This window comes from Telopea speciosissima, chromosome 1 (assembly GCF_018873765.1).
Source record: "Telopea speciosissima isolate NSW1024214 ecotype Mountain lineage chromosome 1, Tspe_v1, whole genome shotgun sequence".
NCBI lineage: Eukaryota > Viridiplantae > Streptophyta > Magnoliopsida > Proteales > Proteaceae > Telopea > Telopea speciosissima.
In genome coordinates this window covers 35,245,108-35,271,726 of record NC_057916.1, presented here as the reverse complement: position 1 = coordinate 35,271,726, position 26,619 = coordinate 35,245,108, and the positions used below count along the sequence as shown (strand labels likewise).

General features: G+C 39.0%; 1 protein-coding gene across 2 annotated transcripts in view; it reads left to right on the top strand.

Moving 5' to 3' along the window:
- LOC122670817 (CRM-domain containing factor CFM3A, chloroplastic/mitochondrial-like) overlaps positions 1-26,619 on the top strand; it is an 80,099-nt gene that overhangs the window by 15,760 nt on the left and 37,720 nt on the right. For both annotated transcript variants that reach the window (XM_043867827.1, XM_043867818.1), the window contains 3 exons: positions 46-338; positions 818-877; positions 1,008-1,097. In XM_043867827.1, coding sequence (XP_043723762.1) covers positions 46-338; positions 818-877; positions 1,008-1,097 — 443 coding nt within the window. The remainder of the gene's footprint in view (positions 1-45; positions 339-817; positions 878-1,007; positions 1,098-26,619) is intronic.

The following is a 26,619-nucleotide window of genomic DNA, read 5'->3' as shown; positions in this document are numbered from 1 at the left end:
TTCTCGTACTTTGTGTAACTGTGGCAATATTTTTTCTTCTTTCAGGAAGGCGTGGAGTCTTTGATGGTACAGTAGAGAATATGCACCTGCACTGGAAGTACAGGGAGCTAGTTAAGATCATTGTAAAGGCTAAAACTTTTGATCAGGTCAGAAATGTTGCCTTGTCTCTGGAGGCCGAGAGTGGTGGTGTGTTGGTTTCTGTGGACAAAGTTTCCAAAGGGTTTGCCATAATTGTATACCGTGGGAAGGACCATCATAGACCTGCAACATTGAGGCCGAAGAATCTCTTGACAAAAAGGAAGGCTTTGGCTCGCTCAATTGAGCTTCAGAGGCGTGAGGTATCTCCAGAAATATAGTATGCAACTATGATGCTCATGTTGGACCTGATATCCATTGTATATGTGGTCTGCCAACTTATGAATTTGACCCATTGAAATGTTCTAACCTCACCCATGGATTTGGATAGAAGAACAAAAGAAGGTTGTCATTTTGGGGGGAAAATATTAATAAATATGTTGATTAGAAACAATCCAGATATTCTGGGGGATAGACCACATGAACATAGTTGTCAAGACGTCACCTAGGGGTTGACTTGATTTTTTCCCTCCTCTAACTCCTAGGATCGCCTAGACGTCATGACAACTATGCACATGATTGGTACTGGGTATAGGTTGGTTGTGGGCAATGGATTTCATGTACAAGTGCTCTATCATTTATGCAGTAGGATGGATTCTTATTAAAGGTTTGAGGATTATTCATAAGATTGTCACATGAATTCTAAAATATAAATTGTTTCTTCTTGTCATTGGATGAACAGGCACTTTACAACCATGTTTCAGCTCTGAACAGAAGCGTGGAAAAACTATCATCCGAGCTTGTTTGTATTCTTGCATATTTTACTTTTAGTTTGACTAATCTAATTAGGCTTCAATACAACCTATATGGTACTAGATTCTACTGACTTCTTTTTATCTTTATCCTTATTCTCTCCCATTTCTTTTGTCCAGGATCAAATGGAAATCATTAAGAGCCAAGGAGATGATGAGTTATATGCCAAATTGGATTCTGCATATTCTACTGAAGATGAAGATATTGAGGTTGATATTTCATCTGATCTTTTATTTTTCTAGTCTTCTTTTCACTTTACTGCGAACGAAGACTATATTATTGATTGTCCATTCCTTTGACCTTTACAGGATGAAGATGACGAGGCTTTTCTTGAGACCTATGAAAGTGACAATGATGATGGTGATAACAATCATGCAATCTCGAATTTTGAGACAGAAACAAACTTTCCTTATGATGAACAAAATGTTGATGGCGGTAGAAACGATGCAATCCAGAACCTGAATGTAGAAACAAACTAGAAGTAGGTTCAGAACTGTCATTTTTTCTAGAAATTCCCGATCCTAATAGTTCATTCCTTTTTTCAGCTCCCATTAGGTTTTTAGTAGGTTCAGAACTGTCATTTTTTACCAATAAATTGCAGATGTAGTGTCTAGTGACTTATTGGTTTGTTTTCATTATTTAATGACATTACAGTGTTTTCTTTCTTTTGCTCCCCTCTTGTGTTTGTTCTTCTGTTTGATTAATGCTATTACATATTTTTTTAGGTTAATAATGCTATTCTATATTATTTGCACCTACTTTATGAGTTTATTAGTGAGAGAATGTTAACGTTTTCTTGTATCTAATATATTCATTAATCCTTGATGGTTTACTAGAAACATATTATTTTGATTTTTTAATTGGAATTTTTATTCTAGAGGCACAGTTTACTGATTTACCTAATGGCAGAGTGTCCAACATCCTGAACATGGTTGTCAAGGCGTTGCTTAGGTAGGTGACCATCTTGGCATCCAGGCGCCTTGACAAGTAGTGTTGCCTTGGTCACCTAGCCTAGATGTTGTGACAACTATGCTCTCAAATTCCTCCTGAATCATAGCTATCCTTCTGAAACCATTCCTTTCCTCAGCGAGCTTCTCTTTTTGCTGTTCTCAGATGGCCGCAAGACCATAGCTGAGGTGGTTACTCAGACCTTTATCCGCTCCAGTACATCAGCCGTTGCTGTACGCATCGTGCGGCGGAGCAGTGGCCATGTCTGCACAGTGGGGCCTGCTGTGCACACATGGCTGCTGCTGTGCCGCACGATGCGTACAGCAGCGCTTCCTGTACTGCAGCGGATAAAAATTCAGGTTACTCTGGACCTCTCTCTCTCTTTCTTGTGTGAGGTGGGGCTGATTTCTTTTTAGTTCTTTCTGTTTCTACTTTTGTTACTGATGCATGTTAGTTATGATTATACTTAAAAATGGGTTCACCAAGTTGCACTATTTGTCATGTGGAACAATGGATTTGCGTCTATGCTGCTGTAGTTTCAAAACCAGACTGTACATCGAGTAGATGTGTTAGTTTTTTCTAGTTCCACTTGGGGACAAACAGGTCTTAGAAAGCCAGGATTTGGTCCATTCCGCAGTTGGCTGGTTTGTTTGGATCTTAAAGCAAATGGGGTGTTTTAGAATTGAAACAGCAGATCGCAACTTCGCCGAATTTAACCTTACTAGCAACCTTGGTTGCCAATGCTTCACTACACCTCTGTTGCACAACTCATGAACAAAGATACACTGTGATGTGGCTTTGAGAAACGATACAGGCAGGGGAAGCAGTAGCTGGACCAATTCAGCAACAAACTTTTCTTTTATTTTAGCAGGTCCTCTCCTTGGAGGGCCTATTATTTCAAGGGGTGGTCCCCTAGCATTGCCGTATAGAATGAAAATTTTACCACGCCCAAATGAAGTATCTTTGAGGAATGAGGAGGATTCATAATTTTCAAAAAACAATCTGTATGTAGACGAAAAATATTTGAACCTTCTAACCATCTTAAACAACTCAAGAGTATCATCTCCATAGATTATTACATGAACTTACTGTTTCTAAAGCTTCAGAAACTTTTAACAAGCTTGGTACATGTTTCACTAATCCGAGGAAAGCAGAGCTAGCCAATAAAGTATTTTGTCATCACCAATACACTAATGCAATATTGATCACTTATAAAGAAGATAAGACTATAGGGAAGAAAAGCTTAACAAATGTCACATATCATGAAAGAACTTGTGAGTGTTAACATCTTGTACGATGAACTTGACTGCCCCAATGCAACCCAGTATAGAAACAATGGAAAACCAGGTGGCAATGATGATGTTAAGGACCTTCACAAAATAGCCAAGGCTAGATTGCTTGGGCATTTTTCCAGCTTTCAGAAATGCTATAGCAGGGAAGACAAAGTCTAAGGGGTGTGAAACCAATGGCTCCACAGATTGAAACAAAATCCCCAAAGAAAGGTGTTGCTGCAGAAATTGTAGTAACGATAACAATATAAGCCAAACGAAGAGCAACATATTGTACTAGCCTTCCGATCTGAAACTGTTCTTCGGCCTTTTTGGAGCTCTTTCTATCCTCAAAACAGGCAAAAGTTGGTCTACAGTATATCTGAACACAGAGAGTCAAGTATGAGAAGGAATTGAATTTGTTCCATAAGAATCTCATGCTTACTAATGAGAAACATCTATAATAAAAGAAATTTAATTGAACGACTTAAGTTTGAAGTTCCTTCCCATTCCACTTCCACAGAGCAGCAATCAAAAGACTAATGATAGCTTTGGCTGTAGAATATATAGTCTTATTCTTCCCAAATCCCAACTGGTGAGAGATTGAGAGAAGAGTAAGAGTTCTTCAACGGCACTGTATAGTCTGTATGTCCATATTATTGAATTTGGTGTGAAATCTCATCAACGGCCGCTTCTCTCACACTGCTAGCTTGGCTCCAAAAAACAGTCAGAAAGTGGGTCCCATACAAATTGATCCCAAGGGGTAACTATCGGTTGGACGAGATTTTGTTGCTAGACTTTTTGAAACCAAAGGGGAAGTGAATTATTCCATTTCCTTCGCTGCCAACCTTGTAACAGGAACAACAAAATTTTTTCCCTATAAGTAACCATAACAAGTCAAAAAGTACCAATCGGGCCAAACTTCAAACCCTCAATAGTCATTACCTTTGACTAAAGCACGTAAGAAACCAGAAAAAAATCCTCTGCGGTAGCTCTCCTTGCGGCCCCAGTGAAGCAACAACTTGCATGGATCAACATCTCTTGTCTGTGCAAAGAACGCAATGGGGTGTCTCCCACCAGTAGTAGTGGTGGTGGTGGTGGTGGTAGAACTGATTACCCTAAAACCCAAAATTGGTTCCCTTAAACCATTCATTGCTAAAGTAAGTATAGTGTGGATAGAATCGCATATTGGCATTAGCACTTTAATTAAAAAAGAAATTGAGGATGGAATTTAGCATCACGTTCGAACCCTATCAATCTTTCTGAAATTTAAGAGATAAAAAGATTAATAAATTAGAAAGAAACTCATCTACATATGCACATCAATCTTTAGTAAACTAATGCTGATCAAAGTTTGGTTCACACTAATGAGTAGAACTCTCAAGAATTCTTTGCAAGAAGTTTAGATCATGAGATTGATTGTTCAAAGTATGTAAATGGCCGATGGTAATCCTTAGTTTTTTTGTTTTTTTTTTTGTTAAATGTTGTTCAACTATATGGTGATCAATTTAAGAGAAATAACTGTTGGGTATATTCTATAACCCTAATATATGTTCTAATATAAGTCTACTTGAATAAGGAATAAGGCTGTGGTGGGCCACACTGGATAAAGCTCATCTAACCTAACTATAAATACTAGCTAGAGGCAGCAACCTGTTTATTCCAAACTTGAATAAGGAATAAGGCTGTGGTGGGCCACACTGGATAAAGCTCATCTAACCTAACTATAAATACTAGCTAGAGGCAGCAACTTGTTTATTCCAAACTTGATAAGCAGGATGTATTGCTTTAAGCAACCTTGTGCTTAAACCCTAAACCCTAACAATCTTAAAGCAATAGATTTTTGAACCAAGCCTTTGTCATGTGTTGTGTCAAGAAATCAACCGGTGGTCCCTTCAAGTGTCGTAACCTGCAAAAGGACCTGGGTGACAAAGGAGAACCGGTGTGGTTCCGGCTAAGGACTCTCCGATGCCTAAGTTAGATCTCTTTGAGCAAACAGATGAATAGTTAGAATTCAAGATGGGTTGATGGGGTAGAGTACCTTCACATTTATAGTGGAATGTGGCGGTGTGGAGAGTCCCAGTTGATGACGAGTAGTCCTCGTAGTTGATAGAGTTTCTAGGTGGTAGGATTCTTCCTTGATTGGTTGTCTCTCTACGGGAGGTAGAGTCCCGGTAGGGTGGATGTCCTTAGTAGACTTACACGTGTTAGATAAGGTCCTTGGTGCTTGAGTCCATCTGGGACTGTGTGGCTAGTAGGCGGCGGCCTAGTGCCCCTGAGATGATGTATGCCTTATTGATGGCGGTGGCAGTAACTTGTAGTACCTGTATTTGGACCTTGGTGGCGGTCGTGTCTGCTGGTCTATGCCCCGATCTGATCCACGCCCGAGGTTTGTGTCCAAGGTCAGCGTCCGAGGTCCAGCCGAGTGGTCCGCTCCTGGGGGCCGCGCCCGAGTCCTCGCCTGGGTCCGCGCCTGGGTCCGTTCCCGAGTGGTCCGTGCTTGTGGTCTGCGCCCGAGCTGGTTCCCCGCCGGGCTTGGGATGGCCTTCCTCCTCCAACCGGGACACGTGGCGGTTCCCGATTGGCCAGTGTGATTTTGGGTTTATCATTTGCCCCCCACTCTCTTGGATCGGAGTACCCAAGAGAATATCCATTTCATTTTTGTATCAATAAGGAGTTTGCCTTAAATAAATTCTTCTCGGAGGGTGTACCTGCGAATCCTTTAGTGAAGTGGTAGAGGTTGTGGGTTCAAACCTCTCCCATTGCACCTTTTTGTCTTTTCTCCATTCTTTTTTCTTTAGTTATGTCCTTTTCCTTCTCTCTTCATTTTTCACTTTTCACTTCTCACTTTTCCTCATCTCTCTCTTGCTTTTTGCTTTTTTGCTTTCTACTTTTTCTTTTTGAAACCTTCTCCCTTGCTTTGAACTTAGCCTTTGTTTTTTGGTGCCCCTCAAGTGTTTGCTCTTGGGTGGCAAAGAACAGTGTGGCCTCTTGCTTGCTTCCTTGCTCTTGCTTGGTCTCTCCCTCCCTTGGCCCATAGCCTTTGGTCTTTCTGGTAGCTTGCCTAGCCTTGACCATCTATTCTAATCACGTCCACGGTCTCGCGATGGTGCCCGCTCATGCTCACGTGCCCGTTCATTTCTCACGCCCGTCCGTGCTTCGTGCTCGTAGGCGTCTTTCGCGCCCGTAGGTGGTCCGCGCCCGTCCCGTTGTCAGCGCTCGTCCGTGGTCTGTGCCCTTCCGTGGTCCGCGCCCGTCCGTTGTCCACTCCCATCCATGGTTAGGGCCCGTTGGTGGTCCGCGCCCGTTGGTGGTCCATGCCCGTAGGTGGTCCACGCTCATCCGTGGTCCACGCCCAAGCCGTCCGTCGTCCGCGCCCGAGCTCGTTCGTCTTGTGGGATTTTTTTTTTTTATTGTGGTACTTCGTCTTATGGGTTTGCTTGTTGATTGTTTGCAGCTTGCCTTTCACTCTGCTGGGCTAGCGCCTTGACGTTGGGGGAGTACTGCTTAAGTAAGTAGCCTTCCTTGTCATTGCCCATGACGTCTAGCGAGTCTAACTCCGCCATTGTTGTGCTTGGGATGGCTTAGCGCCTTAGCAATTTCAACTGTTGGACATCTGGGAGTTGGAAATGTATCCATCAAATCCATATTTATATGGAATAAATAAAAATTAATTTGCATAATTTAATAGCGGGCCTTAGTAGTCCTTAGGTTTTAATCTAAAACTGTTCATGATTAGGGACGAGATTGGACACCTCATTTATATGGTTGTTGCACTGTCTGTACTTAAGAATGGAGGTTCCAGGGCACAAGTGCGAGTGTAAATATGGCGTGTACATTGAACAAGACCATATGAGAATTTCAGATTTATATTGCTATCAGTTGAATTGGAACGAAATTCTTGTCTGTAGTGTACAGTCGGTCCCTTGACTTGAAGGGTCTTTATCAATGCAGTTATGTGAACACCAACGGTTGATGTCTCCTAGACTACATACTGGCATACTAAATTCGTAGTGTTTATCGAGGAGAGAAAATGTTTACAACTAATTGAACAAGTTTACAATTGATTGAACACAAATCAGTACCAGTGGCATTTTGATAAACTGTTTGCAAAGTTTTACAAATTAATATTTACTTTCACAAAAAATTTTGAAAGAACAAAATTTTAGGTCCAATCGGTATTACAAAATCTCTGAAATAGTATATACTATAGACTAGGGTATGAAAGTCCATACAAGCCCTACAGTCTATAATGAGATATTGTTTTATGGAGTAATTGATGTGTATTAATCTACTCAATTTGGGAGATTATAGTTACACTTGCTTTGCAACGTCTGCGTTGAAAAATATATTCTTGGGAATGTTGCATTCACCAGAAACATGGCATGCTGAGTTGAATCCCAATAGGAACCTACCCTTTCCTGATTTAGCTTCACCCATCATGGTATCATTATATTTTATTAGTCATCATACTTGAGAGAGAGAGTGTGTGTCTGGCCACATTCACATGAGGATGGTGATGTGGACAATTTCACGTGATGATGAGGATAATGATGATGTGGACTATGATTATACGTGGACATCCACATGAGATGTGATGTGCCCATACCTATATGATGATGAGGGATCCACCCACATGTTACGATTGTACTTTACTATGCATTCTCACAATCATTCTCATGATTTAAAAAGTCTTGTTTACTTTTAGAAAGTGGACAAAACACATTAATTGGAGTGTTTTAAAAAATAAACACTCCTCTCTCTCTCTCTCTCTCTCTCGGATATCTCCCCCTCACCCAAATCATAAGCATACCTTCAACCTTAGAGTAAAGTTTGAGAAGAAGCTTTAATGATGGTTTTGAAAAAATATCTTGAAAGAAGTGAGACTTCAGATGTTGATGGTGCCATACATATGGGAACGTGTAGCTGTCATGGTGGGATGAAAATGAACCAATAAAGGGCTAAGATTTCGTGGAGGCACTACGTTTATGGGCTTTAGGTAACTCGATCTCCTTCCCTGATGATTTAATTTTTTATTGATAACTCCCTATCGATAAGACGATCCGTAGTTTTCCAACAATTGGTATCAGAGCCTCCCTACCAATTGGGGGATTTTAATGACTTTTTAATGATGTATTGCATTGCATTGATCCATTTATTTCATTTAAACAAATTTTGGTTAGCATTATCGACGCACACAGGCAAGCCAGTAGACTCGGTTGTTGTGTACTTGGCCTACAAAGGCACACATGCCCAGCAAGTTAGTCCCGTAGGCCAAGTTCGTGCCTTGCTTATTGTCCTGTGCACTCGCTCAGCAGACCTAGCTTGCTCTCGTGCACCATACACCTGAACCCATGCTCAGTAGACCTCATGTGGCTTGTTACTGTTGTGAGGTGTACCAACCCCGTAGACCCCTATATTTATTGTGCCTATGCGCATGCATATGACCATCGATGACCCTCACCTCATGCCCAATCTTTTACTAGCTCACAATCACTCACATAGTGATTGACCCCCCCCTCCCCCCTTCTTTTTTGTATATCTACAATTGCATGATGGAGTTCCTATTTCATAGCATAAGCCTCGTGATATATGAGTAATGCTTTCATTAAGTCAGTTTTCAATCAGTAATGGGTTGTTCTTGTTTAGCCTATGTGCTAATATAGATTATTCCATGTTGTTCAGAGAAAAATTGATGGGTTGGTAATTTGGAGGTCTGGCACCTCTATTTCTTTATACAGAGGTGTTGCCTATGAGCTTCCTTCAATGCAAGAAGCAAAGAAAAGGATGCAGAAGATTAGTGAAATTCCCCATAATATCTTTAGAAAGGAAACAGGTAAAAGTAGTAGTGATCCTAGAGAATATGGATCTTATAACTATAAATAGACACCTCAAACCAGCTTGGCACCTACTGTTGAGAAGAAAAGAGATGCAAATTCATTGTCAGAAAAGAAGTATGGGTATGAAGTGGATGAACTATTAAATGGTCTTGGCCCTAGGTATGTGGATTGGCCAGGAAGTGATCCGTTACCTGTAGATGCTGAATTGCTACCTGGTATTGTTCCCAACAACAAACCCCCTTTCAGAATACTTCCTTATGGTGTGAGGTCTACTCTTGGAATCAAGGAAGCAACAGCACTACGAAGGCTTGCTAGAGTTTTACCTCCACACTTCACCATAGGTATGCCACTGGAGAGGTTCCATTTTGTAAAACTTCCTTAGTTGATTCCATTTGAAGCTTTTTTGTTTTTGGATATTGAGTTTAGACTTTTCTACCTCTAGGAAGGAGCAGGCAGCACCAAGGGTTGGCCATGGCCATGGTCAAACTGTGGGGAAGGAGTTCAGTTGTAAAGATAGCACTCAAGCGTGGTGTGCAACTTACAATTGGTGAGAGATTGGCTGAAGATATCGAAGTAAGTCAATATCCGAGTCCCACTTGCAGTTACTTTTGAAATTTAACTCCAATTGGCGGGTTGGAATTTTCTTCTCGCGATGTCTCCATAATCTTCATTGAGTTCCTGCACCCCTGCTCATTTTTCCGAAGCTGTTCGATCTTTATCTATTTTATGTAATTTAAGTGCTTGAGCCTTTCTTTCATTTTGCTTTCTTCTCTATGTTAACATTGAGTGGGTGGGGAAGAAAGGGATTCTATGGAGTCTTTAGTTCTGATTGTGCATTTTTGGCCAGAAGGGTTTTCCTTTGATTCTCAAGACTGAAGGTATGTTGAGTTCAAATGTTTACAGTTAAAGTGGCACTAAGATTGGTGTTTTCCTATTACTCATTAATTATTAGTGAATATGGGGTGGGGAGTGAACTACCACCTTCTTGGCCACTGGATGAGGTTATGTGCACCATTTGTAGCTCCTTTGCTATTTTCTTCATAATTTTATTTTATTTTATGACAATGGTATTTCTTTTATATAAATAGATAACGCATGGTGATTTTTTCTTAACACATAAATAGATAAGCATGGTGAAATGCACTATAAATAAATAACACATGGTGATATTTTCTTAATACATAAATAGATACGCATGGTGAAATGCACTACAACTTTCTAGAGACTGTACTCCAGTTTGTGACTTAACAACCTACTGATCTACACATTTACAGTCAACCCTTTATAACTAGCAATTGTACGTGTATAAAGATTTATTACTACAGGGCAATTAGATATTATGTTTTCTATGTACTTTTCTGTTAACAAGAAAGTTTTCTTATGCAATAAGAGATCTTATTTTGATTTTTGAGATGGAGGCAATTACGTTTGGTATCATGTATATTGTGATATGTGATTGGAAGTATACTCTTGATTTGCTTACAGAAATTGGGATGCTAGGGTGTAAACCTCTTGATAATCCAATGGATCCCAATGTCAAACTTGCTGCAGATAAAGGAGATGCTCTTGATGATCCAAAAAGGTACAGAACGTTGGTTGAAAAGCTGAATTACTTGACATTCACTCGGCCTGACATCTCATTTCTGGTTAGTGTGGTGAGTCAGTTTATGTCATCTACTAGGGCTCCTCATTGGGATGTTGTCATTCGGATTTTGAGATATCTCAAAAAGGCCTCAGGACACTGGTTAGTGTATACTGATCATGAACATAGACTAGTTGAGGGATTTTCTGATGCAGATTGGGCCAGATCACCGATTGATCGAAGATCAACTACAGGTTACTGTATATTTGTTGGAGGTAACAAAGTGTAGTGGCCATAAGGGGTTGGCAGGGCAGCGCGAGGGCCTGGAGACGGCAGGGGATGAACACAGTGGCCAGGGAGGCCTAGCGACGATTGGTGATGGTACCGATAGAGATCTATAGGGCCAGAGTGTCACACCCCAGCCCGGTTAATAAGGGTCAAGTGTGACGGGATGTCTCTAACCAATCTCCAAGGATCACAAGTATAGTACCCCATTCACAATCATTGCTCATAGATACAATAATCAGAGGTAGCGAAAACAATTAAATAATAAAGGTAATATCAGTAGTAAGAGAAATCTATGTGATATTTCATGTATATAAAGAATAAAGCTTGTGATACTACTATACAGTTCTCAAAGGTACTACAGGGTAAAACTATACAAGTACTATATTATATCTATACAGAACTATTTATAAGCATAAAAGAGTGGGGAGATAGCTTGAATTGTCAGGCCAAGATCAGGAGAATACGCAATCATCACATGCGCATGAAGTATCGTGCACTTCAAACTCCAGCGCCGTAAATCCAACATTAGAAGTAACTAAATCACCTAAAAAATAAGGATATCCACATGGGTGAGCTCTCAACTGAGCCCAGTAAAGAAATGCATGCAAAACACGACACAATAATTCATGATGAATGTGCTAATCTAGCATGCTCCTAACATGGATACTAAGTCTCATGTGGTAGAAGTACTACTGTGGTAGATGCTAACTTCGAAGAGAACCCGCCAGGAAAGCATGACACAAGGCAGCTAACCCAACAGACCCCCAATGATCAACCAGAAAGTATGACACCAGACAGCTCTAGACGTCGATCACCCGAGCGAAACCATTCTACCACTGTGAGGATCCGCTAGGAAAGCATATCACCAGGCAGCTAACCCAACAAACCCTCAATGACCAACCCTACTGTTTATTCCTATAGCGGAGTACACACGCTAACATGGGACAATGAATGGTATCCCGGCATACCCTTCGGCTGTACCACGGGTTGTCCAACACCTTACCCCCTGTTGGTAAAGGGCGTAGTACTAGGTTATGATATAACAGCCTAGCCCAGTGCAATCTATGCATGATAGCAAATGTATGAATAACTGAATTTAAATAGAACAATACTCCTCCAATAATAATCATCAGTAACAAGTAAATATCAATGCAAATGCAAGATGCCAATGCAACCTAATTCACATGCAGATTCTAATGAAGTAAATAAAAGCTAACAAACTATATGAACAGGATAATTTTGATGATGCATGACATGACAATCAAAACAATAACAAATTAAAATAATAAACACTCCAAAATTAAAGTCAGAATTCCCTTACCTGAATCTGTAGATCATATATTAACAATTACCCATCAAAGATCCCAGCAACACAGACAAGATCAGTGAAGAACAGGTTGAAACAGTCCTAAAATAGCAGAGAAACACCAAGTTTTGGGGTCAGAATACAGCCAAGGGTCAATCTAAGGGGTCAAGGGTATTTTGGTCCATTTTGGTTGAACTGGATTCACAGGGCACCTGAACCGGTCGACCGGTTCAAACCCTGGTTTTACATCCAGTTCAAGTTGGGGGTTTGTTTTAAATGGACAGATCTTAACATGCACAGTCTTAATTTTTGATTTCAGACCATAATTAAGGTGGGTTAAACTAAGTTCATAAATTAATTTAAAAATCTAACATAAAATTGAGGATTTTAACAAATAAACTCAAATTGACAAACTAGGGTTCTATAACTTGAACAATTAAACCTGGATTTGAGTTCCTAAAATGGAGAAATAGGTTTTAGTCACAATTGAACCATTAATTGGTTCAAAACAGAAATTACATTATCTGAAATTAAATAATTAAAGCTTGGTTCTTATGCTTTAATGGCAGGAACTAAATTAGGAGAGAATTGGGATTGAAATTGAGAAGATTAAGATGGAAAATTGGAGAAATAAGATTGGATCTTGACATGCAAAGGTTTAATTTCAGGTTTTGGACTTAAACTAAGGTGGGTCAATATAAATTTCAGGTTAATTTAAAAAAAAATCACAATTAATTTGGAGAAAGATAATTAAACTCAAAGAGTTCAATCAATTGGATAATAGAACTTGAAATTGGTTCAAAGCTGTGATTTACAGTAAATTAGGTACAACTGAATCTAAACAATCACCAAAACAATAGGGTACAGGTAGAATTTTAGTTAATAAAACTTAGTTTTTAAAGCTTTAATGGCTGAATCAGTTAGGACTGAAATTAAGGAAGAAATTAGGAAAGAAGAGGATGGATACAGTAGTATTTGATTAACTTACTCAAATTCTGCAGTAAGAATTAGTAGATGGCAGTTTGCTTCTAAGTTTCCAAGATCTCTAATGGATATCTTCAAGCTCCCAAGCCAATACCAAGATGAAAGGCTCCAAGGTGATTCTTCTTTTTCTTCTTCTCCTTCTCTTTCTCTCACTTTCCTTTCTTCTTCTCTAAGGTACCAAGGCTGAATCGATTTCCCTTTAGTTTAGATATGTGAATAGTGAATTTGGAAATAAATTCTATATATATAGTGCTTAAGTTAAGGGGTTGTTGTTTAGCTAAGTTAAAAATCAAATTCTAAAATAAATTCTTAAAACAGATTTTAATTAGAATTTCGTATCTATTTCATTATTCTAATTATATAATGATATCATACGACATTAGGGACAATCCGAACACGGGTAAATATTAGGAATTGGATTTTCCACTGGAGATGTAGGTCCCACAAGGTAAAAATTACTATTCTACCCCTAATACACTAATTAATTAGAAATACAACATATATACATATAAAATGGGATTCTTACCTGAGATTCGGCCTAAGACAAAGAGAGGCTTTGCAGGCCATCAAACTAGCATGCCAAGCACAGAAAAAAGATGTGATGGTGCCCACAGCTTGAGATTAGCATGAAAAATATTGAACCAAAACCTGAAATCACTCGGGTTCCAAAAGTTCAATTTTTTTTTTTTTTGCGGGTTTTCACACTCTACCCTCCTTAAAAAGAATTTTGTCCTCAAAATTTGCGTAGCTGGTAAGCTGAAAGGGTGAGGACATGCTTTTTGCAGGGAGCACCAGGTGATAACATTTGAGTATGATTATCTTTGGTCTGGTTTAACAGATTTTAATTATTGATTAGGCAATTTACCTAGTATATAGAAATTCGAGATTATATTACAATTATATAGACAAAACAATTATGAGACAAACACACAAGTAAATTTAAGTTTGGTGGAAAATTTAATGTGGTACATACCTAAGATGTTTATAAGAAGTATAGTTATACATACGATTGAAGTATTTAAGAAGAACCTAGAGTTTCTATTATTAAAGATTATAATTCTAAGGTTAGTATATTGAATCAATATATATAAATATATATGTTTTTTTTTTTAAATGAATGACTAGTTTGAAGGAAAGGTGTACTAGTGGTTGATCATATGATTTGGGTTGAATGGATATGAAGTTCAACCAGACGCTGAGAGTAGAGTTGAAGAACTACAGAGGGTACCTAATTATTGAGGTAAAAGTATGTTCCTTAATTGTTTTGGTATTTAGGTGTTAAAGAAGATAACAAGTAACTTAAATAATTTCATTGTTGATTTGGAGGTTATTTAACGAATTTGATATCAAACATTGGACTAAGAATAATTGCAGAATTGTTTCTATGTCGTATTAGGAATGAGCTATCGTGACACAGCCATTGCTGAAAGAATGTAAACACTAACAGAGCATAGAAGGATCTAAGGAAAGGAATTGTGACTAAGTATTGTTTTATAGTATGTATACGCTATGTGATCTAAATCCTACTACACTTAGCTCTATTTGGCTTCTTCTTCGTCGTTGACTATCACTTCTAATTCTTCAATGCCTAACTCAACTTTAGAATGAGTTGGAATATTGATGGGATCCCTATTGTTCACTCCCAATAATGGAAAAGACATTCGGGGACCCATTACTCCATTCATACCTATTGTCGAGCAAAGTATTATCAAATCATTCAGTTTCAGTCACAACTTTTCTACCAGTCTCACTTGGATATACCAACACTTAATATAAATTTCTCATAAACTTCAATTTCAATGGTTGCTACTCATTCTCTCTAGTCTCAGATTCGAAACATTTCTTTCGATCATTCTACAGTTACGGTGGGCAATCAAATTAAATCTCACTACGTGCCTACAATCTTTCACCGTCCCTATGGAATCTAGATACGAGTCAGGAAACATCTATTGGACAAGGTCAATGATTGGACCTAAGCACCAAATAAATTTGTAATTTTCGATAGGATTACTGACAAGTCCTAGGAATGGTACTCCTAAGAGGCATGTGAGGTCATAGGTTCATAAAAGGGTACACATGATCACTCTCAATATTTCATGTAAGGGTTCTAATGAGTTCTACGAATCACATCCCAAGGTAGTCCGGAACAAACACTGAGGTCACGAGAAAAGAAAAGACAATCTCTTTACATTCGCTAGACTACACGACAAGTCCTACAGTGAGTCTCACAAACATTTAGGCTATACTATTGTAAAATTAAGGAGGGTGGAGGTAAAAGCAAGATGATTTAGTTCTAACTATGATTCTTCCTAAGGAGGTTTGAAGAGTAACATATTTATTATTTTCGAGTATATGTAAATATGTCTAATTATGTTTTATGTGTCTTACAGAATTAATCATTTATCTGATAAATACCAAACACTTATTAGTAGTATCGTAAGCATACGAGGGCAAGATTCGTGTTTCTTCCTCATTATCAGCATGCATTTCATAGTTTACTAGTGTGAGTTCGTGTAAAGGTATCTTCTATTTATGTACTCATGATTTTTATACCTGAATTCAGCAGGCCAGGCTCTCAAGTCTCATCCTCTCTCATATTCATAACCTAGTTTTCTTGTCTTTTCTTATGTTCTAGTGTAGTGTAAAAAATCTCCTTAATCCTCTTTATATATATATATATATATATATATATATATTATTATTATTATTAAACCCACTTCAAGCACACAACACTACTCACTTTTCCTTCTTCCTCACTTTCAAAATTTCTACCCACTTTTAAGCTCTTATTACTTCTTAAGCAGGTCAGAGTGATCAAGGAATGAAGAATAAGGTAATTTGTGAGGACATGAAATTGATTTGATTTATTTATTTTATTTACTTTTTATAAGAATTTGATAAGACTATAGCTTTATCATTGGTTATTGTATCCTCGAAGGTGCTCAGGGGATGCGTGATCCATACCCCAAGAATACTATTATCTACTTAATATTGTTCAAATTATTTTCATTTACTTTCATTAAGGTTTATTTTGAATTGGGAATTTGATTCTGGTGTTTTGGTTCAGCAATTTGGGACATTTTGGGTCCCTTTCCTTTTTTTTTTTTTTTGAGTTCTTTCTTACTAATCTGTTTTTATCCAAAAACTCTTCTTCTAATTATATACTAGGCTGTGAGCATTAAGTGTTCGATAAAATGTCCTAATGAGTCTTCTTAGCTAACTTCTTGTTCATTTTAAAACTTAAGGTACTCCTAGCATCTATCAAACTTTTAGATCTTCTTTTACATGAAAATGGTTAGGTTTCCAATCATTTTATCAATGATAGCATAAAAATACATAAATGAAGAATTTCTAAGCGCTTTGTACGACTAAATTTCTAAATAGATCTCTTATCAACTAATAGTTATGCTCTCATTATTTAGTCAGCCTAATCTTTATTAGTCTACTTAGCCTTGTGATTTCCATTCTTTCCTACTAGCATGTTTGCAACTAAGTTCTCTATGGAAACTTAGTCATTGCTACCTTAACTAGGCTACTGTCCCAACTTTCCCATTATGTTTACAAAAATTCTCATATGTTCCTTTCTTTCCTTTCTCTTTGAACTTGCAGCATTCGATCAAATATGGCTGCAGCCATGGTCTTAAGGAGGTCGGGTGGTAGGGGAAGAGGTAGACATGCAGCTGCAGTTCCAGCTGAATTCAACCCAAGGTTCTTTCGGGAAGTGGAAGAGAAAAGGGATGTAGTCTTGGCTGACCTTATCCCATTCAAGGTCCAGAAAAGATCTGAGAAACTAGGGTGGCTATCCATGCTAGAGTCTGAGAGGCACTGCTAACCTAGGCTAGTCCGGCTATTCCTAAGCAATCTCTCCTATAGGTATGAAGGAGATGAGTTCTATATCAGCTCCTAAGTGAAGGGTATGCCTATCTCCTTCAACACAGCCTAGTTAGCTAACATTCAAAAGATATCAACTGAAGGGGAGTGTAGTATATACTACACTCTAAGTGCTGATGCTTCTGAGTTCTTAGCTGATGAAGAGCAGGAGTGGTTGTACTCAGTCCTGACAGATGGGAGGTTTTATGACAGGATGAAATCTGAGTTGGATCTGCTTCCTTTAGCCAGGGTGTTATCCAGGATTTGTGGACATAATGTGGTCCAGAAGGGTGGGCATCGCACTGAGTTATCCACCATACAGATCCTGGCCACCCACTGTCTCAACACAGGATTTCAGATTTGCCTTCCATATGCCATCATGCGTACTATGGCACATTTACATGACAATCTGGGGCGTGGAAATCTGTTGCTTGGAAGGCTGTCCACCAAGGTATTCCTAGGTTTTGGGGTGAACCTATTGAATGAAGAGGCCTCGGGTGTGAAGTCTTCGAGCATTAACCGGATTACCCAAGTAAAGATGGGTTTAGAGCTCCCGCCTTATTTTGTCCAAAACTTGGTCATCCAGACTGCACTGACATAGGATAGACCGCTGATACTGAGGATACTACAGAGAGGGGACATGCACAAGCACATAGGGATCCACCTACTCTTCCTCAGTATACATCACATGGTCATGCTTGTGCTTCTTCCTCATCTGTTGTAGCTGTTCCTGCAGATGGTATCCCTTGGGGACAACTCTTTAGCCAGTTTAAGGGCTTAGAGAGATCCATGAGACAGAATTTTGATGGCATGAGGAGGGACTTCACTCATTTTTAGCAGCCGTGTCCAGATAGTGGAGATTGAGTTGGATAAGTGGAGATCATTCTTCTCTGGTCAGGGACCACCACCACCACCACCACCACAACAGTGATGACTTATGCATCCTAGTCTAGCTTTTACTTTACTTCTTCAATTGTTCCTTGTAGGAATTTGTACTTAAAGTCTGTAAAAAAGTTGTAACCATTGTACTAATGACACAACTTACTTATAAAGTTTTTAATTTTTTTTTATTTATTTAATATCTCTTGTGTTATACAATCAAATAAAAATTTTTTACTTTAGTTGTAGCTTTTAGTTGAAGCTTTTATTCATCCTATGTAGACTCACCTTCAGATCAAATGAGTCTAAGGAGCTGCTGTACTGTGAATTGATTGTAAATAGGAGTAGAGCACGAAGGCTCTGATACCACTTAAATGTCACACCCCAGCCCGGTTAATAAGGGCCAAGTGTGACGGGATGTCTCTGACATCCAACCTATCCCCAAGGATCACAAGTGCGGTACCCCATTCACAATCATTGCTCAGAGATACCATAATCAGAGGCAGCGGAAACAATTAAATAATAAAGGTAATATCAATAGTAAGAGAAATCTATGTGATATTTCATGTATATAAAGAATAAAGCTTGTGATACTACTATACAGTTCTCAAAGGTACTACAGAGTAAAGCTATACAAGTATTATATTATATCTATACAGAACTACTTATAAGTATAAAAGAGTGGGGAGATAGCCTGGATTGTCAGGCCAAGATCAGGAGAATGCGCAATCATCACATGGCACGAAGTATCGTGCACTTCAAACTCCAGCGCCGTAAATCCAACATTAGAAGTAACTAAGTCACCTGAAAAATAAGGATATCCACAGGGGTGAGCTCTCAACTGAGTCCAGTAAGGAAATGCATGCAAAACACAACATAATAATTCATGATGAATGTGCTAATCTAGCATGCTCCTAACATGGATACTAAGTCTCATGTGGTATAAGTACTACTATGGTAGATGCTAACCTCGAAGAGAACCCGCCAGGAAAGCATGACACAAGGCAACTAACCCAACAGACCCCCAATGAGCAATCAAAAAGCATGACACCAGGCAGCTCTAGACGTCGGTCACCCGAGCGAAACCATTCTACCATGGTGAGGACCCATCAAAAAGCATATCACCAAGCAGCTAACCCAAAAAATCCTCAATGACCAACCCTACTGTTTATTCCCACAACAGAGTACACACGCTAACATGGGACAGTGAATGGTACCCCAGCATACCCTTCGGTTGTACCATGGGTTGTCCAACACCTTACCCCCTGTTGGTAAGGGGCGTAGTATTGGGTTATAATATAACAGCCTAGCCCAGTGCAATCTATGCATGATAGCACATGTATGAATAATTGAATTTAAATAGAACAGTACTCCTCCAATAATAATCATCAATAACAAGTAAATATCAGTGCAAATGCAAGATGCCAATGCAACCTAATTCACATGCAGATTCTAATGCAGTAAATAAAAGCTAACAAACTATATGAATAGGATAATTTTGATGATGAATGACATGGCAATCAGAACAATAACAAATTAAAATAATAAACACGCCAAAATTAAAGTCAGAATTCCCTTACCTGAATCTGTAGATCAGATATTAACAATTACCCACCAAAGATCCCAGCAACACAGACAAGATCAGTGAAGAACATGTTGAAATAGTCCTAAAACAGCAGAGAAACATCAAGTTTTGGGGTCAGAATACAGCCAAGGGTCAATCCAAGGGGTCAAGGGTATTTTGGTCCATTTTGGTTGAACCGGATTCACAGGGCACCTGAACCAGTCGACTGGTTCAAACCCTAGTCTTGCATTCGGTTCAAGTCCCAGAATTAGGGGTTTTGCTTTAAATGGGCAGATCTTAACATGCACAGTCCTAATTTTTTATTTCAGACCATAATTAAGGTGGGTTAAACTAAATTCATAAATTAATTTAAAAATCTAACATAAAATTGGAGATTTTAACAAATAAACCTAAATTGGCAAACTAGGGTTCTATAACTTGAACAATTAAACCTGGATTTGAGTTTCTAAAATGGGGAAATAGGTTTTAGTCACAACTGAACCATTAATTGGTTCAAAATAGAAATTACATAAGCTGAAATTAAGTAATTAAAGCTTGGTTCTTATGCTTTAATGGCAGGAACCAAATTAGGGCAGAATTGGGACTAAAATTGAGAAGATTAAGATGAGAAATTGGAGAAATAAGGTTGGATCTTAACACGCAAAGGTTTAATTTCAGGTTTTGGACTTAAACTAAGGTGGGTCAATATAAATTTCAGGTTAATTTAAAAAAAAATCATAATTAATTTGGGGAAAGATAATTAAACTAAAGAGTTCAATCAATTGGATAATAGAACTTGAAATTGGTTCAAAGCTGTGATTTACAGTAAATTAGGTACAGCTGAATCTAAACAATCACCAAAACAGTAGGGTACAGGTAGAATTTTAGTTAATAAAACTTAGTTTTTAAAGCTTTAATGGCTAAATCAGTTAGGACTGAAATTAGGGAAGAAGAGGATGGATACAACAGTATTTGATTAACTTACTCAAATTCTGCAGTAAGAATTAGTAGATGGCAGTTTGCTTCTAAGTTTCCAAGGTCTCTAATGGGTATCTTCAAGCTCCCAAGCCAATACCAAGATGAAAGGCTCCAAGGTGATTCTTCTTTTTCTTCTTCTCCTTCTCTTTCTCCCACTTTCCTTTCTTCTTCTCTAAGGTACCAAGGCTGAATCGATTTCCCTTTAGTTTAGATATGTGAATAGTGAATTTGGAAATAAGTTCTATATATATAGTGTTTAAGTTAAGGGGTTGTTTGTTAAGCTAAGTTAAAAATCAGATTCTAAAATAGATTCTTAAAATAGATTTTAATTAGAATTTCGTACCTATTTCATTATTCTAATTATATAATGATATCATACGACATCAGGGACAATCCGAACACGGGTAAATGTTAGGAATTGGATTTCCCATTGGGGATGTAGGTCCCATAAGGTAAAAATTACTATTCTACCCCTAATACACTAATTAATTAGAAATACAACATATATGCATATAAAATGGGATTCGCCTAAGACAGAGAGAGGCTTCGCAGGCCATCAAACCAGCATGCCAAGCACAGGAAAAAGATGTGATGTTGCCCACAGCTTGAGGTTAGCATGGAAAATATTGAACCAAAACCTGAAATCACTCGGGTTCCAACAGTTTAATTTTTTTTTTGCGGGTTTTCACACAGGGGGCCTTTGGATGGTGAGTGGTGTAGCGGCAGTGGTCATGGGAAAAAAAGGTCAGTGGTTAGGTGAAGCGTTAGTGATGGTCAACATGGTACGACATGCAAGGAGAGCATGTTAAGTCAACCATGCTTACCATGGGAGGCCGAAGTCTCAGCAGCGGCGGTGGTAGTGATCTCCATCGGTGGGAAAAAAAATTCCCAAAAAAGGATTGGGCTCTGATACCAAGTTGAGAAGAACAAGATTAGTGAAAATAAATTGGCTTGTCAATAGTGACAGAGGCCTTTATTATTTATAGATTGGATACGGTTACAAATATAGTATTCTGAGTCACAATACAATCAACCATACATACATTGAATCTAGACGGGCACATAACCCTTATCCTTAACACATTCTTATCACAATGAGTTGCCAAAGATAGAGCCTTTACCAAAACTGGCAAAGAGAGAAATATTAGCTACCAGGACCTTGTCCTTACCCGAACAAGCGTTATTAGTATGGAACAAGTCCGAGGAGCTGGTCATATGATCAGAGGCTCCAGAATCAAGAAGCCAAGAGGAGCTAGAGTGAGAAAAAGCAAAAAATAGACTTGACTAAACAAGATGTGAAGCAGGTGTAGTGGAAGAAGCCATGGTAGGGGTTGCAGTACCAAGTTGAGTCATCATACGCTAGAGAGCAACCAACTGTTCAGAGGAAAAGGGAGTAGGTGTGGTGTCATACTGCCATCAATGGTCCCAAAAAGATGAGCTTGAGATCTAGTAGAGGGTTGTTTCCCATGCCCCCTTCCAATAGGTCTCTCTGGTATGGCAAGGATGTCCACAATAATCACACTTAACCGGGTACTTTGTAGATAAACCAGGTTTACTGATAGAGCCAGAACTATCTGAAGCTGGTGAAGCCTGAGGGGTAGTCACAAAAGCGGAATGAGTAGGGGCAGTAGGTGGTATCATAACAAAATGATGCTTGTCTTCATGCTGAACAATATTATAAGTCTGGAGAAGTATGGGAAAAGTATATCTATAAAAAATCTGGACACGAATCTGATCGTATTCCTGGTTGAGGCCAGTAAGAAAGTAATAAACCCATTCCATTTCACGCTCCTTCTGGAAAGTCTCAGCACCATAGGTGCAAACTATGGGCATTAGGTGATAAAAAATTCAACTGTTACCATAAAGTGTTGAGGCCAGAATAATAGGCAGAAACAAATAGCTCCTTTTAAGTGGTCTCACGAACCTAACGACGAAGCTTATAAATCTAAGCATAATTGCTAGTCTAGGAAAATGTCTGCTTAGTTGCATCCCACAAATCTTTGGCAGAGTTCAATAGTACAAAGTTAGGACTGATGGTTGGTTCCAGAGTTCAACAAAAAAGACATTACAAAGGCATCATTAGTGAACCGTGCGTCCTTAGTAGAGGCCTCAGTATGCATAGGGGTGTCACCAATGATATAACCCGAAAAATGGTTGCCTTGAATAGTAAGGAGACAAGCTCATGACCAAGCAAGATAATATGTTCCATTCAACTTGGTGGGTCTTGGCTAGAGAGAAGGGTGATGATGGGGGATTCCAAGACGATTCAGGTCACTACACCCAGATCCGCCTAAGGAAAAACTAGTACTCTCCATTATAGCGCCAAGGAAATAATCATAGTAGGTGAATCAAAAATACCTTCACATGGGAAGATTATAGCATATCAGCAAGGCACAGGCAGGAGAATAGAACCAACAAAGGCGGTAGCAAGCTCGGAGAGCCATGATAAGGCACAAAGGGTCTAACGGGTGCGCTGTGAGGGATGTAAGAGGCACACGAACTAGCCAGGAAGGATGGAAGGGGGCATGGAGGCCTATTATAAGGCCAATATGAGCGCAAAAGGTCAGGTGCGAGGTCAGCAGAGGCACAGGGGTCTGGCGCTAGGAGGCAGAGACGCAAGGGGCGTAAGGGAGGGCTAAGCGAGAGTTATAGAGGCCTAACAAGGGCCTGTTGGGAAGCTTACAGGAGCGTAGGGCCTGAGGAGTGCAAAAGGCCTGGAAAATGACCGACGACAGGTGGAAAGCCCAAGCGGGAGGTAAAAAGTCCTTACAGAGGGCCTGGAGGTGGTTGCAAGGCTTGGAAAGATTAGGCGAGGACCCATAGGGGTTGGCAGGGCAGCACGAGGGCCAGGGGGCCTAGCGGGGATCAGTGATGGAGCCGATAGAGATCAACAGGGCTAGGGGGCCTTTGGATGGTGAATGGTGCGGCAGCAGTGGTCATGGGAAAAAAAAGGTCAGCGGTTAGGTGAAGCGTTAGTGATGGTCAATATGGTGCGACATGCAAGGAGAGCATGTTCAATCAATCATGCTTACCATGGGAGGCAGAAGCCTCAACGGCGATGGTGGTAGTGAACTTCGTCGGCGGGAAAAGAATACCCAAAAAAGGATTGGGCTCTGATACCAAATTGAGAAGAAAAAGGTTAGTGAGAATAGATTGGCTTGTTAATAGTGATAGAGGCCTTTATTATTTATAGATTGGATACGGTTACAAGTATAGTATTCTGAGTCACAATACAATCTGTTGGGGAATTCTAGCCTCACCTCCATAAATGTTTTGATGATAACAAACATGTAGACAAGGTTGTGTGTGTGGTCTTGTGTGTGTCTCTATGACAACAGGAAAATAAGATGAGGAACTTGAAGATAAAGTAAGAGAAGGTAATAAAGAGAAGTTTAAGAATTAACCATTGAAGATCAAGACCATGAAGGCATGACAAAGCTTGACAAGAGTAGAACACAACAAAAGAGCTTTTGAAGGTTGAAGAATGACATGTGAAGCAAGGAAGACAAAGTTGCTCGTGTATACTCATAAAACACTCATTACATACTTGTACTTGCATGTGCATAACTTAAATTAATAAGCACGTGTATCACTTAGAGACCTTAGGAGGTTATAAATGAACCCCTCCATGACCCTTAAATATGATCGAATTAGTTGGGAAAAGACCCAGACCAATCCCCTCAGTCAAACAGTCGAAATCAAGTCTTGACTGTGATCCGGTCGATCGGATCTGGTAGTAGCTGCTCGGGTACGTTCCCATAGATGATCTGGTTGATCGGATCAAGCGGGACGATGATCCGATTGATCGAACATCGACTGGATGCCCTGTTTGCCTCTAATGACTAGTTTTTAACGGCTATATTCTCAAACGGCTAGGATCCGATCGACCAAATCAATCTTCAGGTCTATCGGATTGGTGAAAAATAGATCCCTTAGAGCACATTTTGCACATGTTCTTTAGGCCATTAATGAGCCTACAAATAGAGAACTTGTCAGTCCTTTTCACCTATTCATTACAGTCCAAAATCCTACTTTTGAGAAAGGTGAAAAGTGATAATTGCTCTCATAATTGAAGTCCTATCCGCATCGATCAAGAGTTGACTTCAAAGCTTTAAAGGACCTTCCCAAGCTCATTCAAGGAATTAATTTAAAAGAAGATCTGCATTGTGCAAGCATACATTCGCATCATTTGACACTTGCAAGGAGTACACATCACACTCCTTGCTTAGGTATTTCTACCTTATCTCTTTTGTATTTAGTTTATGCTTTTAAGTTTACAAAGCATTGTTTACATTGGCCTAGACTGTACTTAGGCATTGCAAGGATCCTCTTATCCTTAAAAGATTTTGGATTCTCTTATTCTTAAAATATTGGGATCCTCTTATCCCGTGTAAAAAGATTGTAAATGTGTTCTTCCCACCTACTGTACTGAAAGGACGAAACTAGTGAATTCTCTCAAGGTTGAGAGGAGTGGACGTAGGCTAAGTTTAGCCGAATCACTTTAAATTCTTTGTGTCCTCTATTTGCGCACTCTCTTTTTTTCTATCTTATTTAATTTCTTTAAAAATATAAAAAGGATATAAATTCACTAGTGATAACCTATTCACCCCCCCTCTAGGTTATCCAACAAGTGGTATCAGAGCGGGAGCTCATATTGATTGAGACTAAGATCTATGGGATCGCATTACACAAATCCTCTTGAGGGACTAAATGTCTCTAGACCTCCTTTGTTCAATGGAGACAATTTTCCTTATTGAAAAATTAGATTTTGGAACTTCACATGTGCACATAATCTTAAAATTTGGCATGTAATTGAACATGGACCTTACTCTTTCAATAAGACTGTAGATGGTGAAAGTGTACCTAAAGAAACCTCTGAATTGACTCCTGCTGAAAAGGAGAAAATTCAGTATAATTTCAAGGCTATCACCTTCCTACAATATACCTTGACTGATTTCAAATTTAATAAAATAGCCATGTGTGAAACGGCTAAAGAAATTTGGGATACGCTTGTGATTTCATATGAAGGAACCTCACAAGTAAAAGAATCCAAAATTGATAAATTAGTACATGAATATAAACTGTTTAAAATGTTAGAAAATGAAAGCATTTCTAGTATGTTTTTACGTTTTACTAACATCACCAACAAGTTGAAGGGCTTGGGTAAAACATATACCAAGTCCAAAAATGTGAGAAAAATTCTCAGGTCACTTCCCCCCAAGTGGAGACCAAAAGTAGCAGCCATTAAGGAAGCAAAGGACCTCGACAAAGTGAGTCTGGACGAACTGCTTGGATCTCTTCTTACTCACGAAGTCGAATTGAATGAAGATGAAAGATGATCAAAAATAAAAGAACCAAAGAAGAAGACAATAGCTCTCAGGACAATTAAATCATCAGATGAAGAGAGCAATGAAGAAGAAGATATCAATTTCTCAGAAAAGGAAATGTCTCTTATCCCCAAGAAATTCTAAAAATTCCTCAAAAGGAAAGGAGACAAATACTTCAATAAGGGACAAGCAAGCAAAGGTAAGATTCCTACCAAAGATAAAAAAATTCCTTCTAAGAAAGATATTGTCTACTATGACTGCAGAAAGTCTGGCCACTTTAGAATTGAGTGCCCAAAAGGACAAGAAAAGAAGAAAGCATATGCCGCTGAAATTTCATGGGATTCAAGTGAAGAAGAAGTGGTAGGGGATTCTGATGAAGAAGACATAAATTTAGCTCTTATGGCAACAGAAGATGACATAGAGGTAAGTTCGGCCTATCTTACTTCTAATTCTAAATATAGTGATTCAATTGATGAGATAGATACGGATGACATAGATGAAGATGATATTGAAAAGGGGTTTGAAGCTCTCTATAAGGCAAGTCGAAAGCTTAAAGCATCAAACTCCTTTTTAGAAAAATTTTAGAAAATGAAGTAATAGAGTTGAACAATAAAATAGATGACCTACGGATCTATATTGCCCAACTCGAAAGAGAAAATGGGAGATTGACGTCAGCTTTGCTGACCTTCACCAAAGGTCAAAAATCTTTAGACACTCTCCTTGGTACCCCTCAAAAGCCACCACAAGACAAAGAAGGTTTAGGCTATAATGAAAAAATCCCATACCATGCCAAAGGTAAAGAAAAAGTGATAGAGGGAAGAACATACCAAGGTCAAACGTCAACTTCTCATGTTCTCCTTTCAAGGAATCAAGGATATAAAAATCAAGAGCATAGAA